General features: G+C 39.0%; 1 protein-coding gene across 9 annotated transcripts in view; it reads left to right on the forward strand.

The window, feature by feature from the left end:
* Positions 1-17,528, forward strand: part of HIBCH (3-hydroxyisobutyryl-CoA hydrolase) — an 88,096-nt gene that overhangs the window by 9,861 nt on the left and 60,707 nt on the right. For all 9 annotated transcript variants that reach the window (XR_016394094.1, XM_089916564.1, XM_089916563.1 and 6 more), the window contains 3 exons: positions 11,352-11,492; positions 12,083-12,167; positions 15,902-15,982. Coding sequence is in view for 8 of the 9 variants with exons in the window: in XM_089916564.1 (XP_089772690.1) it covers positions 11,352-11,492; positions 12,083-12,167; positions 15,902-15,982 (307 nt within the window). In the remaining variant the exon portion in view is untranslated. The remainder of the gene's footprint in view (positions 1-11,351; positions 11,493-12,082; positions 12,168-15,901; positions 15,983-17,528) is intronic.

The raw sequence follows: 17,528 nt of genomic DNA on the forward strand, positions 1-17,528 counted from the left end.
GATTCTCATAGTCTTACAGAGCAGATACTACAGGTCCTTTACCTGCAATTCTGAAACCTCAAAATCATAAGTTTGTGTTTGGTTTGGGGTTAGTTTGTGGTAAATGCATTTGATGGCAAAATATGATCTGAACATACTTGTGAAACTCCTTTTGTCCATATCCTAACTAGTGTTTAATACTCATGGTTTGGTGCAGAAGTAGTAAAGCATTTGGTTACAGTGTACTGAACCAGCCTCCACTTAGGATGTTTTATATACTATGTAATATGTACTGTGTTACCTTTCCAAAATCTAGAAAATTTTCTGAATTCTGAAATGCATCTGGACCCAAGGGGTTTGGGTAAGGGGGTTATGGTCTTATCCCTATTTAATGGATCAGAATTTAAGGGACAGAGAGGCTAAGTAGTATGCCCCAGTGTCACACATCTGGTAAACAGGAGGTGGGATTTGAATCCAGGTTATCTGGCTCCATAGCCTACCTACTGCACTCTACAGCCTGTGGCAGAGTGAACACTAAGTAACTATTGCATAGTGTTTCTCAGTTCAGCCTACACGGAGATGGGCATATGAAAACTGGAATATCTTACCCTTATTTATTTTAGTCAGCTGATATACATGGGAGCTGAGGAATTTCCTGGAAAAAGAACTTAGAACAATGTTATTGTTCATATTTAGATTCATATTTAGATATGCGCACAAGTGGAATAGAAAGACATGACAGTCCAGATTCCATGGGGCTGTGTGACCTGGGGCATAAACCACATTGAAGAAAGGAAGGTAAACTGGACTCTCATCAGGGCCTGAAGACTGAATGGTTCTAGCTCCCAATGTTGGCTTTTACATGTGCTGCAGAGATTGAGAAGCTGTACCCCAAGAATTCCTCCTGTGACCCTTCTAAGAGAGCTGATAGAGCAAGAGCCTTTTTTACTTCATAGCGGAGTGGTGGAAATATGCCACTGATGGCAGAACTGTAGGCCGCGTTATGAGAAATGGATAGGACTGACTTGTGATAGTAGTGTGACATTCCTTGTGACCCTTCAAAGATATTAGATGGACCTGAACCTGGAAAGGAGGCAGAAGTCCTGCATTTCTGCAGATAGTTTGTCAAGCTAATGCAAGCTAGTAGGACCTATTAATGAAGTCTCCTTTATATTCATAGGCTGATTTGGACATATTTTTACAACAAAAATATTCATAGGAAAAACTTTTTTTCTTTTTCCATAATGTTTAAAACTCTTACACAGCGTTTAATTTAATATGCAGAAGCTCATTTTTTCCATATAATTCTGACCTGGACATGGAGAAGACTTTTTTCCATCAGAAAGTAGTTCTTTTCAGTATGAAGGTATACTGGTTGGACTGCATGAACTGAAACTGCACATGTCATTTCATGACAGCAATCATGTTCATATTCTGTATGTGCAGATGATCTAGAATCAGTATCAACCAATTTATAATCTATGCCTTTTGAACAGACATACATTAAGTGCTTGCATTGTATATGCAAAGAACTTGACTGATGTCGACTTTGTAACCAGTGAAAGCTTACTGGAGCACAGTCATTTATTTGATCTGGGCCTTGAAGCATGATTAGGGTTTCAATAGGTAGAGATGGGAAGTAGTGAGAGTTCATATAGTAACACTAAATGTGGTTCTGTTATCTCCATTTTGTAAACACAGAAGTTGAGGCTCTGAGACTAGCTTGTCTGAGGGTGTATAGTAGTAGTGAGTGGCAAAACTAATGTTTGAGTCCACCTGACTCCAAAATCTGTTTTCTTTCTATTATGCAGTATGTTTATTCCTGTGGCAAGAACTGTGAGATAGGAGAATAGAGGCTACACTCGGCTTTCTGAGTCTCCATTGTAAGGAGTGCTGTGCAATGGTGGGTCTGGAGAGTTTACCTGGGATCAGATGTGGAGAGACTTGAAGGCCATGTCAAGTAAAGTTGGATGTTTTTGAAATTAATGGCGAGTCATGGAACATTTTTTAATGGGATTAACAAGATTAGAATTGGGCTTTAGCAAAATTTCTCTGAACGCAGTGTGAAGGATAGACCGTCTGGCAAAAATTCTGGAAATCTGCCGAAAAGGAAAATTATAATCATGCCGTATGGCTAGGGCAATGAGAGTAGAAAGTAATGGATAGAATCATTTTAGAACTAGTTTCTCTGGTATTTGGTAACTACTTCAAGTTGTTGGCAGAGACGGGAAGAGAACAGTTAGGAATCAACACCAACATTTTGTGCTTGGTTGACTGAGAAAATGGTGATACCTTTACCTGATGTAGGGAACAGAGGAGGAGAGACAGATTTGTTGGAGAGAAATTTCTTGGTAAATTTGGTTTTTAACAAATTGAGTTTGGGGTGCCATGTAGGTACTCCTGTAATTGTAGCAGGCATTTGGAATAAGGGCCTGGGCCTCTGGAAAAGTAAAGGTACAGATGCAGGTTTGAGCCAGCTGTTTAGAGGTAATAATTGAAGATGGGAAGTAGCTGATATCACAGAAGGTGAGAGCTAGAGCACAGCTGAGGACAGTTTGAGAGATTCTCTATAAATCACTTCCATATGGAGAAATTTACTGACTCAGTTTGAAGTCAGGAAGGATTGAGTGAAGCTTGAGTAATCAGCATTTATTAAATGTTTTTTGATTCTATGAATCATACTTATATTGTGCTTTGGTGTCATATTTGTGTTATAATAATTTAAATTTAATGGCATTCTTTAATATTGGCTGGAAATGGATGACGTCAAAATAAATCATATTCTGCAAAAGGTAGGCTGTTTCCCTGGGTATGTCTTTCAGTTGTTACTTAGTTCAGTGGCAGTGAATGTTACATATAGTGAAAGGTATGTGCTTGAGATTGGGATTTGGGTATCCACAGTGTGAAGCTTATTTTAGGCTTGTGTTACAGCAGGACTGCATTAGTAGAATGAAGGATTATTCATTCAACTTATTAAACGTTTTTTGGATACCTGCTATGTGTCATGCACTTGATTTTCCTCAGAGGAAAGGCTCATTTCTCTCAATGTTTGTGAAGTCTCTGACTGTGTTTTCCAAAATGTAACCTGAAAAATACAAGTCCCAAGAGATAGCTGTTCCATGAAAAATAAAAAGTTCTTTAATCAAGTGAGAACTATGCTGCTCATTGTATTTTAAAAGTTTACATTGCGTATTTGCCTATTAAAGACTGAAAAGTCTTATAGGAATTAAACTTTATATTGGTTTAAGTTTTTCCCAAGCTTATTTGACCATGGGCCATTTTCTCCTTCAACATAGATGCAGTAAACATCTCTTTGCACACTTTAGGAAATATTGCTACTATGGATTTTGCCAGAATAGTTCCATGTTCCAGCAGAGTGGATGTTCTAAGTTATTTATTTATTTTTAAAATTTATTTACTTTTGGCTGTGTTGGGTCTTTGCTGCGCGTGGGCTTTCTCTAGTTGCGGTGAGTGGGGGCTACTCTTCGTTGCAGTGCCTGGGCTTCTCATTGCGGTGGCTTCTCCTGTTGCGGAGCACGGGCCCTAGAGCATGCGGGCTTCAGTAGTTGTGGCTCGCGAGCTCAGTAGTTGTGGCTCATGGAGTCTAGAGGGCAGGCTCAGTAGTTGTGGTGCATGGGCTTAGTTGTTCTGTGGCATGTGGGATCTTCCCGGATGAGGGCTCGAACCTGTGTCCCCTGCATTGGCAGGTGGATTCTTAACCACTGCACCACCAGGGAAGTCCTCTAAGTTATTTTTGTCTTAGGGATATTATTTTGGCAGACTTCATGCATTCAGTTCAGCACAGGGCTGTGTGTTGATGGTGTCCATGCATTTTAGCATGTTTCCTTCACGTATATCCATTAAATGGATGTTCTCCTTACCCCTTCTATCCCACCCCCCACCTCCAAATTTGGGTTGTATGAGAAGTTCATGTCTGACTCTAGTCTCTGTAATCTTTCCTAATATGAGATATTTCTCTTCATAGAAGCCTTTTCTAGGTTTTAACTAAAAGTTAATGATATTTTTGGAAAAGAGATTTTTTTCTGCAGAATTAACATACATAAATGACACTAATACTGCAGACTTCATCTTTTTCCCTTCTGATCTTTTGTGTGAATTTTTTTTTTTTTTTTTGCGGTACGCGGGCCTCACTGCTGCAGCCTCTCCCGCCGCAGAGCACAGGCCCCGGACGCGCAGGCCCAGCGGCCATGGCTCACGGGCCCAGCCGCTCCACGGCACGTGGGATCCTCCCGGACCGGGGCACGAACATGTGCCCCCCGCATCGGCAGGCGGACTCCCAACCACTGCGCCACCAGGGAAGCCCTGTGTGAATGTTTTTGATTAATGCACCAATAGTTGTTTTCAGGTTTTAAGAAGGCCATGAACTTTTCAGGTGGGGGAAAAAAGATCCTTTGTTCATTAATTTTACCATTCTAGTGGCTTTTTTTTGGGCCATGCTGGGTGGCATGAGGGATCCTAGTTCCACACCAGGGATGGAACCCGCACCCCTTGCAGTGGAAGCGCGGCATCTTAACCACTGAACCGCCGGGGTAGTCCCTCTAGTGGCTTTTAACAGACGATTATGTAATATTCTTTGCTCAAAGTCTGGCCCTCTGTAAATGTCCTGCAAAAATACTTCACCTAAGTGCTGGAAAGTCGATGCTTAAAGATATTCCTGCATCCATTGTAATAGCAAAAATTGTAAATGACCCAGTGCTAATCAGTAGGGGACTGATTAAATTGATATCTAAGAATGAACAGCTGTTAAAAGTAAGTGGGTAGGATGAGTGTGCAATCGGCAAAATCCGTACTAGGAAATTCTATAGGTTGAAAGGCCTGGTTTTTTTCAACGAATTGTGAAGAAAAGAAAGGAATGGAGGCAGAACCTTTAGATTTTAAAAGACTTGAAAGATACATCCATTTAAAAAAAATGGATAGATGATGTTTATGGATGTACACTTTGTGTTTATCATAAAAACCAAGACAGTTGTTACTTTTGAAGGGAGGGTGAGGGCTATGATCAGAATGGGGCAAGTGGAGGGCTTTCGGTCTGGCTAGACAACGTTGGGTCTGGGATAGGATTTTACCCCAATAACAAGTTAGTAGTTAGCTTGTTACTTTTCCATGGATGCTGGCAGCAGATATGCAACTCTTGAATTAGAGACAAAGGACGTCGTTATTAGTTACCCAATTAGCAGCATTGAGCTTCAGGTTTGTATTGGTTCCCTTGCTCCCCAAGTCCCACAGGGGTGACAGAAGGCCCAAATGAATGCGTTCATATGCAGTGGGTTGCATTACAGGACAGCAGTACTGAATTTGGGGAACCTGCCGGTTTGTAACACACTGTAAGCAAGCCTGCTCTCTGTCCCGGAGGGAGACTTTACATTTTCTTCAAAGTTTCTCGCAGCAAATACAGTCCTGAAAAATGACCCAGGTGAAGAGCCTTCAGGCCCTTGGATCCATGAAATACACAGCAGTAAAGTGCAGGGAAGCCTCAGGACCCATGGTAGATCGTTTCTCCCTACAGCCAGTCAGCTCATTGCAGATGTAATTAGTTAAGATGAGGTCGTACTGAAGTAGAAATTACTGGGGTAATTCAATATAATTTATCCTTATATAAAGGGAAAATTTGGAGACATATATACACGGAGAATGCCGTGTGAATATTGGAGTTATGCTGCAACAAGCCAAGGAATTATCAGAAGCTAGGAGAGAGGCCTGGAACAGAACCCTCCCCTAGCGCCTTCAGAGAGAGTGTGGTCCTGCTGACACCTTGATCTCAGACTTCTAGTCTCCAGAACTGAGACAATAACTTTCTGTTTAAGCCTAAACGTAGTTTGTGGTACTTTGTTATGATAGCCCTAGCAAAGAAATACAGTTATCATGTTACATTTGTCAAAATTAAGAACATTGCTGTATTAGTATTAACTTTATACTTTTTGGATTTCACCAGTTTTTCCATCAATTTTCTGTTCCAAAATCCAATCCAGGATACCACATGGCATTTCTTTGTCATGTCTTCTTAGTTTCTTCTGGTCTGTGACAGTTTATCAGTCTTTCCTTATTTTTCATGACGTTGGCAGTTTGGAGGAACACTGGCCAAGTAGCCTGTAGAATAGCCTGTAATCTGGGCTTGTGTCTGTTTTTTGTTGTTGTTGTTCTGTTTTTTCTTTTTTTTTTGATGACTAGCCTGTAGTTAAAAGGTTTCTGGAGAGAATATCACAAAGGAAAAGCCCCTTCTCATCACATATCAGGGAATATCTGTGGGTTTTGACATATGCCTTAGGGAGTACGTGACATCCTCATGACACAGCTGGTGATGCTGACCTTTATCACGTGGTTAAGGTGGTGTTTGTTGGGTTTCTCCTCTCTAAAGTTACCATTTTTCCCTTTTCTACTCTGTTCTTTGGAAGCATGTCAGTAAGTTCAGCCCACAGTCAGACCGTGAGGGGGCTAAGCTTTACCTCCTGGAAGGGGGATTTCTACATAAATTATTTTGAATTCTTTTGTGGGTAAGATCATCTCATCTCCCCCATTGATTTATTAAGTTATATATATCAGTGTGGACTCGTGGATATTTATTTTATTCTTTGGGTTATAATTGAACAGCACATTATTTATTCTGTTACTCACATTGTTTCAACTTTGGCCATTAGGAATTCCTTCATTTTGGCTTCTTGTGTCCCTTTGATATGACCTTTTCCTTTTAATTTTCAATATTTTAAAAACACCTCGCTACTTTCTGTTACTGGAAGATGTTCTCTGGCTCTGGAATCAGCCATTTCTCCAAGGAGCTCTGGTTGCCTTTATTGGAAAATTGCATTTAGAAATCAAGATCTGAGTCTGGGAATGCCCCTTGCTACTGGGGTGTCACGGTTTTCTCTTGGGGATAGAACTAGAGTAATGTATATATCTGTAGTAGAATACATATGCTGTATACTGTTTACTGTCCCATGTATACATAAATAGTGATAAGTGTTTCTGTGTTTATCCTCTGTTATATTAATATATATCCTCTTAATATATATTAAGAAAACATGTTCATACTGCTGTCTCTGACTTTAATCCAGTACCCCGGGGCAGGCTTCATTCTAGCCTTCCCTTCTTGCTTGTTTCTAACTCTCCTCCTGACCAGGGAGAGCCTGGTTCTCACTGACCACCCTCCATTACTTGTTTTTTTTTAAAATTTTTTAAATACAGTATGTACCTTTTTAAAAAAAAATTATTTATTTTTGGCCGTGTTGGGTCTTCATTGCTGCGTGTGGGCTTTCTCTAGTTGCGGCGAGTGGGGGCTACTCTTTGTTGCGGTGCACGGGCTTCTCATTGTGGTGGCTTCTCTTGTTGTGGAGCACGGGGTTCTAGGTGCACGGGCTTCGGTAGTTGCAGCTCACGGGCTCAGTAGTTGCGGCACGCGGGCCCTAGAGGGCATGGGCTTAAGTAGTTGCGGAGCGTGGGCTCAGTAGTTGCAGTGCGTGGGCTCTAGGGCGCACGGGCTTCAGTAGTTGTGGCATGCGGGCATCAGTAGCTGTGGCTCGTGGGCTCTAAAGCACAGGGTCAGTAGTTGTGGCGCACAGACTTAGTTGCTCCACGGCATGTGGGATCTTCCCAGACCAGGGCTCGAACCTGTGTCCCCTGCATTGGCAGGCGGATTCTTAACCACTGGACCACCAGGGAAGTCCACATTACTTGCTTAACCTCAGTATACATGCAAAGCTGTTTCGAACAGATTTACTAACTAGAGCATTGGTTGACATACAGGTTTTTTTGTATATTTCCTTACAGCTTGCAATCAAATGACTGTTTTCTAAAGTTACTTAGGTCAGCTTTCCTGCCACCATCCTCACGATTTCACCTCAGTGTGCTTGTCATACGTGTGTGGTTTGGTTGCATTTATTTGCCACAGTCTGCATTCCATGTTGGAATCCCCTGACACTGGGTGATTTTTAAAAAATATATATAGTTTGTATACATTCAGGTTCACTCTCTGTACATTTCTTTGGGTTTTGACAGATGCATAAATCATGCATTCATTACCCAAAGTCCATGCAGAACAGCCCCATCCCCCTAAAACTTCTGCTGTCCTTTCCCTCTGTAGGCAGTCACTTTGCCCGCTCCCCAACACTGACCTTTGTTATGCCCCTATAATTTTGTTTTCTGCAGAACATCATATGAATGGAATCATACAATATATAGGCTTTTGTGTCTGCATTCTTTCACTTGGCAAAATGCATTTAAGATTCACCTGTGTTGTTGCATGAACTGATAACGTAGTCCTTATCACTGAATAGTATTCCATTGTTTGGATATACCACAGTTTATTCATTTCCCTGTTGAAGAGCATCTTGGTTGCCTTCAGGTTTTAGTGAGTAAGAATAAAACTGCTACACCTGTTTGTGTACAGGTTTTTGTGTGAACATAAGTTTTTAATTCACTTGGGTAAATATCTAAGGGTATGATAGCTGGGTTTTATGGTAAGTCCATGTGTAACTTTATACAAGTTTGCCAAATTATCTTCTGTAGTGGCTGTACCACTTTGCAATTCCACCAACAAAGAACGAGTGTTCCTGTTGTTCTGCATCCTTGGCAACATGTTATTGTCTGTTTTTGGATTTTAGGCATTTTAATATGTATGTAGTGGTAGCTCATTGTGGTTTTAAATTGCATTTTCCTAATGAGAAATGATGTTGAGCATTTCATGTGTTTTTTTTGCCATCCCTATATTTTCCTTGAAGCTCTTCAGTTTTTTTTTTGCCCATTTTAATATTGGGTTGCTTGTTTTCTTATTGAGTTTTAAGAGTTTTTTATACAGTTGACCCTTGAGCAAGGTGGGGGTTAGGGTCACTGATTCTCTGTGGAGTCGAAAAATCCGAGTATAATTTTACAATCAGCCTTCTACAACTGAGGTTCCTTCTCTGCACCTGTGGATTTAACCAGCTGGGGATCATGTAGTACTATAGTATTTACGATTGAAAAACATTTGAGTGTAAATGGACCTGCACAGTTCAAATCTGTGTTGTTCAAGGGTCAGCTGTATATTTTGTATGCAAATTCTTTATCAGATATGTGATAGGCAAGTATTTTCTTCTAATTTCTGGTTTGTCTTTTCGTTCACTTTATCTTTTGCAGAGCAGAAGTTTTAAATATGATGAAATTCAGTTTATCAGTGTTTTCTTTTGTGGATCATGCTTTTGGTGTTGTATCCCATTAATCCTTAATGTTTGGAAGGCACTGTGAACCAGAGTCCAGGGGTGTGGCCCTCATAAGTGTTCCTGTCCTTTCTCTGGGGGTGGGCTGCCTTTGTTCCCCCCTTTTCCTTTGTCCCCTGTTCCTTTTCTCCAGCTGTGATTGGTAAACACTAAGGTCAGTAGGCTATGGTTTTGAAGTGCTTCTCCCTTGGGATTAAGGGTCTTATTTTATAGGCCTCCATCCCATTTCCCCACTGTGTTGGGCCTCCACCAGAACCCTATGCTACCAGCTTTGAAGGCTCTCTCTCCCATGAAGATTTAGCCTTTTGCTCTGTGTGGAAGATGAGGGGAAAGGATTTAGTTGTGCCTGCTGTTTCCCTCCCCCAGCCAGCACCACACGGGGGAGCTTTCTCCAGTCTTCCTTGGGAGAACCTGCTTGGGTTCCAGGAGGAAAAGCCAGCAAGAATGGGAGCTCCCCCCATGACTGTGACACCCGCCACCCCCAGGAGCTCCACACTATCACACTTGCCCACACTTGACCTCTAGCAAGTCATTAAAAATTCTAGTTAATCTTCCTTAGGGCTTCTGCCTGAGCTAAGCAAATATACTGGTCCTGCATCTCCCTGAAGGCACCTGTCTCTCCAGATTTTATTACGGGGCTGTTAGCCCTGTGACCTCCTGTCCTCTGACTGAGTTCACCAAAGCCATTAATTTTCAGTCTGTTCACCTTTTTTTCTTGTTACAAGGTCAGGAGACGCATCTTTTCAGCTCTCAACATCTCTGAGCTGAAACCAAATAATAGAGTTTTAAAGGATTGTCTCTGATATTAGGTGATAATTTATGTGAAGTTGTTCAGTGGAAACAGTCATGAAACTTTTTTTGTTTTTTTTTGGGGGGGCTGGCAAATCTGACTTGGTTCAAGCAAAAAAGAAAGTTAGTATGGAGAGAGATGAAAGTTTATTAATACTTGTGTGTAACATGTTTGTATAATATGAAATCTGTTTTACTTTAAAATTTAGAATGATGTAGGTATCTGAAAAGTACAGCTTTTTAGTCTATCATCTGTCTTTTCATATGAGTAAGGGTTTAATCAAGGAAGTAGAACCACTGAGTATTGAAGGGGAGCAAAATAAGCCACTCCAAAATGTGCCCCTTGCCTTACTCACCATGGTGCGTGAGGCCCTAAGAACTGTATAGACAAGTTCTTCACAAGTATATGCTTTCGTAAGCTCATTCTATAATCTGGCCTTAAACTACTTATTCTGCCTACTTTCCTATCACTCATTTTCTCAATCAGCCTTTATTCCACTCATGTTTAACATCTTAACATTTCCAGATATTCGCTGTTCATGTTTTAGAATGTGTTACTCTCCAGGATTTTCACCCCTCTTTTTCTTGGCATATATCAAGGCCTAGCTCAAATATCACCTTTCTTTCCCCCAAGTTGTTGGTAGCTATTGTAGTCAGAATTATTTGCCCTCTGTATTCATCTTTGATTTCCAAGTACCTAACATATTGCTTGGTATACAGTAATAAAGATTTAAGAGTATTTCATAGTCCAAGAAATTCTAGGACTGGGTTCTATTTTATTTTTATTAGAAACAAAATTTTAAATTAATTAATTTATTTTTGGCTGCGTTGGGTCTTCATTGCTGCGCGAGGGCCTTCTCTAGTTGTGGCGGGCGAGGGCTACTCTTTGTTGCAGTGTGCGGGCTTCTCATTGCGGTGGCTTCACTTGTAGCGGAGCACGGGTTCTAGGCACGCCCGGGCTTCAGTAGTTGTGGCACACGGGCTCAGTAGTTGTGGCATACGGGCTTAGTTGCTCTGTGGCATGTGGGATCTTCCCAGACCAGGGATCGAACCCATGTCCCCTGCATTGGCAGATGGATTCTGAACCACTGCGCCACCAGGGAAGTCCCATGGACTGGGTTCTATTTTAAATCAGTTGACTAAGTTCACTCAGAAATAAAAATTAAGAGATTTAAGAGTTATATGTAGTTTGCTTTGGAATTGTCTATCTACAGAGTCCAAATAACTTTAGAAAACTTTGTCAGATGTACTGAGTTATCCATTCGATTAGCTAACCTTAACATTGTGTGAAAGATTTGCATTTAATGTATGTTTTGATGTTGACTTGTGACAAAAACTTAATGAATTTTATCCTAAAGTTATTCTTTGTTTACACAGAGAATGTCTAAGCACACAGATGCAGCAGCAGAAGTCCTATTGGAAAGAAAAGGTTGTGCAGGAGTGATAACACTAAACAGACCAAAGTTCCTAAATGCACTGAATCTTAGTATGATTCGGCAGATTTATCCACAGCTAAAGGTTTGTAATTTTCTTAAAGCAATCATATGGATCCTTCTGAAAGTGTATCCTTAGAGAATATTTCTGATATTCTCTCCCATAGAATCACTTGACTGTCTGGGATCAGCGCCCAAGCCCCATCGCTTATAGAGTCCTCAGCGCTTTCCTAAGTGGTTTTCCTGGAGCACCCCTAACTGACAGGGAGTTCACTGCCTCAGAAGACAGCCTCTTCCACTTTCAGAAGGCTCCAAGTTTCTTCTTATGTTCTGCCCCTCTTTATTTTATTTTTCCAACCTGACGATATATTAGGCCCATATTTTTTCACCTTGGTCTCAAAGTTGTCGTGGCAAAGATTTCAGTTGCCATCATCAAACTTGGATCACAGAATGCACTCATCTAGCAACTTTGTTGGGATAGCCTCTAATTTATGTCAGAAAAGAAAATGAAGTTGGGATCCATTCTTCTGGATATGTTTTATAAAGCTTATGCCTTATGCTTGTATATATCCACATACGTCTATATATACACATGTGTTTATGTGCATGTGGATATATCATTAATGAGTTTGTATTTATGATATGCTTATACCATCTTCTTTTACATTTGGATAGAAGTGGGAACAAGATCCGGAAACTTTCCTGATCATTATAAAGGGAGCTGGTGGAAAGGCTTTCTGTGCTGGAGGTGATATCAGAGGTAAAAACTTTTTTCCCTTCTCACCTAAATGCTTTTTTCCCCCAATATAACTGATAAGGTATTAGCAAATTTTTGTGGTACTTTGTAACTTGCTTTACTTTCTAGAATTGTTTTTTGTTAAACAGTTAATACATTTTTAGTGTGGTTAACTTAGAAAAAGAAAACATTTAAAGACTTATCTCTTGTAGTTAATAGAAAAATGAGAATAGCAGCTTTTTTTTTTTTTTTTTTAACCACATACGTGCCCTTCAGGTATCTTGTCTCTTTCCCTGAATCATCCTGAACAAAATGTCCAGTTATGGTATGTGATTCTGCTTTTTATTTTAGAATAGCTGTTATTAAGCAATTGTTTATCACATAAGCCTGACAACCTGGCCATGTTGAGTGACTTGCCATTCTCCAAACATGACATGCTCTCACATATTTCCATGACTTTGTGCTTTCCCATTGTTCGTGATCCCAAAGCAAGAATGCACTTAATTGTAGTATTTATCCTATTATATTATCAGTATTTTTTGTGTTTAAATTAACATGCTGAGATAAATAAAAAGATTAATTCTCCTTATCTTATTATTTAGGTCAATCTGTACATATTTATTAAAAACAAAAGACAAAAGAGAGAAGAAATGTTATTACCACTGGTTGTCAGTATTTTATATATACTGAAAACTTTTCAGTATTTATATATACTGAAAACATTTTGAGTTTTGTTTCTTACGGAATTGGTAGTTTCCTGGGATGGTTTTTTTCTTTCTGTTTTATTTTTTTATATTTTTTGTATTGTGTTAAGATGATAATGTTCAAGTTGATCTATTTACCATATTTATAATCTTATGTAAACCATTACATTTGAAATAGGAAGAAACAAGCTTGATTCAGGACATCATTTCAAATATCTATTAAATTTAAAATAACTGAGTCTTAAAATTTCACTTTAAAATTTTCAGTTGCTTCGACTGACTTGTTAACTGAATCGTTTTTTGAATTTGTTTTGCCCACTACTTAAATATTTTTAAAACGTTGTTTTTCAGCCTGGAATTAATCTTTCCTCAAGAGCTGGGCTTTTGATCTTGTCAGTTTACAGATGGGCAGAGCCTTATGTATTGATTTCAGCTTCTTCTGACTGTGAGCTATTTTTGCATATAGGCCTAACTTTACATTGCTGTTTGGAAATACAGTTAAAAATTCTAGAATTATTCTAGTTCACATGTATAAGCAACAGATTTCAATTCTAGGAAATTTAGTTTCTTTTAAACATCATAGTCCAAGACAGTAGGTGGGCACTCTGAAAAATAAAATTTCTTTTGTAATTTATTTATTTTATTTTTGGCTGTCTTGGGTCTTCAGTGCTGCCCACAGGCTTTCTCTAGTTGTGGTGAGCGGGGGCTACTCTTCGTTGCAGTGCGCGGGCTCCTCATCGTGGTGGCTTCCCTTGTTGCAGAGTACAGGCTCCAGGCTCACGGACTTCAGTAATTGTGGCTCACGGGCTCCAGTAATTGTGGCTCACGGGCTCTATAGCGCAGGCTCAGTAGTTGTGGCACATGGGATTAGCTGCTCTGAGGCATGTGGGATCTTCCCAGACCAGGGCCCAAACCCATGTCCCCTGCATTGCCAGGCGGATTCCCAACCACTGCGCCACCAGGGAAGCCCTGACAAAAAATTTTTAAATGATGTTACTAAACATCATTTAATTTATATGGAACTGATTGGTTAGAATAAGATTAGAAGGAAATCTCAGAAGATTTCTAAGATAAAAGAGATTTATTCCACAGGCAATGCAATTTGCACTCCTTTTCTTTTAGTATTGGGGAGAAATGATGAAAGATAATAGATGAGGGTTTTAGGGGTTTTATAGGTGAAAGCCTCAGAATGACAAAACTAGATATCAAACCTTTTTTTATTTTTAAAATATTTATTTATTTGGTTACCCCATGCGGCTTGCAGGACCTTAGTTCCCCAACCAGGGCCTGAACCTGGGCCACGGCAGTGAAAGCACTGAGTCCTAACCACTGGACCACCCAGGAATTCCCCAAACCTTTTTTTTTTAAAAACCAAGAAAAAAAGTCAATATTTGCTTGGAACATTTTGAAGGAAGCTATATCAGAGTTCTGAAGTTAGTCTAAAAATCTATTAATAGTCAACAATTTTTATGTAACTCTTTCCCATAAAAGAAGTAAATGTATATATTATATATTGAATTTGTATTTTAGTAGGTAATTCTCATAGGACTTAGACAAGAAAAGCATATGAGCTTGAAGTGTATGGAAGAGAGGTTTAATGGTGGTTTTGACATTGACTATAGTAGGAGTATAGTAGATTGGACTATGGAACTCTGGATAATAGAAAATTGCAATAGAAATGAAACCATTTGATTGTTATTTATTATTAAGATATTTACTGAGCACCTGCTTATTAAGACAGGCATTTGTATGCTGTAGCAATATCTTTGAGAGGTTATATTTCCATTGATATTAATAAATAAGGATATTACTATCTCATTTACCTTCTTAGCCTCACCTTTTACCATTCTCCTTTAGTCTTTTTTTTTTTTTTTTGCGGTACACGGGTCTCTCACTGTTGTGGCCTCTCCCGTTGCGGAGCACAGGCTCCGGACGCGCAGGCTCAGCGGCCATGGCTCACGGGCCCAGCCGCTATGCGGCATGTGGGATCTTCCCGGACCGGGGCACGAACTGGTGTCCCCTGCATCGGCAGGCGGACTCTTAACCACTGCGCCATCAGGGAAGCACTCCTTTAGTCTTTTAAAACTACTTGTTTCTTGATTTTATTCTTCCTTGCCTGTGTGCCTTTGTAGGCACTCCTTCCTCTACTCAGAACTTTTCACTTTTCAGAACTTTTCATTTTTAGGAAATCCTTACCTGTTGTTCACATTTGGCTCAGAGTTCTCTCTTCTGGGAAGCCTTCTTTTTTTTTTTTTAATTTTTTTTTTTTTTTGGGTGCATCGTGTGCCATGCAGGATCTTAGTTCCCTGACCAGAGATCGAACCTGTGGCCCCTGCAGTGGAAGCATGGAGTCCTAACCGCTGGACTGCCAGGGAAGTCCCTGGGAAGGCTTCTTTTAATTACATCTCTTATGCTCACATTCCCACGGCACCCCAACCTTAGAGTGGGCATGACACAAGGAGTGTAGCTCAGTAGTCTGTCTTACTAGTCTGAACTCCAGGGCAGCCGTCTTATATTGCTGTCTTGTTATCTGCAGCACTGAAAACAGTGCGTAGTACCTGGTAGATGCTCAGCAAATGCTCCATGGTGAAATGAATGTGGCAGAAGTATTTAACTAGATGGAGTATATAGAACTCTGTGTGTGTGTGCATGCACATGTGCATATATTTCTTTCCGTGTATATGTATAATGTACTTTGTGTTAAGATATATTACCAAAGGAAACATGTATCCAGCAAACATTCATTTAGGTGCTACAGAAAATAGTCAAAAGAAAATGTATTTTGTACCAATATATAACTTATAATTTAAGTATAACACTTTGTAAGAAGTTCTGAATAAGAATTTTTGCCTTGAAGTTTTGACATTGGACTATGGATTTGGGGCTAACTATAGTATGTCTGTGGCATAGGTGACTTCAGAACCTTAACAAACCATTCTAGACTTTCCCCCTGGTACTTGCTATCACATTATTTAAAATTTTTCTATTTGACTGTATTGACTGGAAAACACTTTTTGTGATTTGTAATCCTTCTTTTTTCTTTTTTTATTGCAGTGATCTCAGAAGCTAGAAAGGCAAATCAGAAGATAGCTCAAGATTTCTTCAGAGAAGAATATATGCTGAACAATGCTATTGGTATGTGTGCTCTGCTGAGAGCTTTGAAAATGGAGTCAAGACATAAGCTGCACAGTATGAATTGTTAAAATGTAATCAACAGACACTCTTGTTTAATCTTTTATATACTTTGTGCCAGGAATAAACTTGATTAAAGTAGTCTGACTGCTCATTCCAGAACAATTCATACTTGATTATTAAATAGGGTATACTTAACTACTATTTGCCATATAATGAATATGGAAACATGGATTCTGATCATATGGTTGGCTTTCTTGGAAAACAAAAAGCTTGGGTGCCAGTTTTCTCTATAAAATGAAGTGTCATTTCTGAATTCTTGAGGAACTCTGGGATGAAATTTCTTTATAGTCATCATTCCAGATTTCATTGGAAGTGACACAGTAGTTACATTTATCAAGCATGTGTTTCAAATGTTAAATTACAGGGAATAATATAATAAATACTTGTGTACCCACCAGCCCAGAATGAATAGACCACTATATTTTATTTTTGCTTGATGTTTTGAAATTTATTTAAATTAAATAGAATACTATGAGTTTTAAAATTATTGTTCAGTCTACTTCATTGCTTGCTTCAGTGCCATTTCTTTCTCTCTTCAGAAGCAACCAGTATCCCTCCTCAGAAGCAACCATTGTCATTAGTTTTTAGCACATCCAGTTAGACTGTACTTTATATTTTTACTACATATTTATGAACAAAAGTAGTATTACTTTATGTTTTTGAAATTTGCATAAGTACTTTCTTACTGTGTATACCATTCCATAAGTTTTTGATAACATGGAATGTAACTGTTCTTATATTATTCAATTACCCCATATTACTTAATCTGTTCTATATTAGTGGTTATTTTAGATTATTTCAGCTTTTTACTAATACAGATTGTTACACCCTTATATGTACACCCTTAGTGCCCATGTGCAAAAATTTATAGAAATAATAGAAGTCGAATGGATGGATCATAGAGCTTATGTATCTTCAGTGTGTTTCCAAATTCTTCTCTAAAGTATAAGACTTTATTTTCTACATGTCCTTTCTATCATTTTTTGTTTTTAAACTTTGCATGCTTTATATCTTATTGTGGTTTTAATTTGTACTTCACTGGACGCAGGTAAAGTAGAAGGTGTTTATGTTAATCATTTATATTTTCTTTTCAGTTTCATCCTTTGTTTATCTTTCTTTTGGATTGTCTTTTTCTTACTGATTTTATAGGTCTTTATGTATTCTGATTCTTCATTTTTGTAGATCATATATATTATAAATACACTTCTTTCAGTCTGCTACTTTATCTTTTGGTATATACAAGTTTTTGTTTGAGATGAAATGTATTCTTTTCCTTTATGATTTCTGCTATTTGCATTTTAAAAACGCTTAATAACATGGAGGTTTTTAAGATGTTCTTTTATATTTTCTTTTAATAGTTTGTTTCTTTATACTCTAAGTCTTTAAAGTGCTTGGAATTTTTTTGCATGTGACATCATCTAACTTTTACTTTTCAGCTAGAAAGCCAGAAGTTGTAATGCCTTTGATTGAATAGTCCTTGTTTTCC

This window comes from Delphinapterus leucas, chromosome 8, assembly GCF_059928025.1.
Source record: "Delphinapterus leucas isolate spDelLeu-1000000601 "Yukka" chromosome 8, BTC_Dleu_Yukka2, whole genome shotgun sequence".
In the NCBI taxonomy this organism is placed as follows: domain Eukaryota; kingdom Metazoa; phylum Chordata; class Mammalia; order Artiodactyla; family Monodontidae; genus Delphinapterus; species Delphinapterus leucas.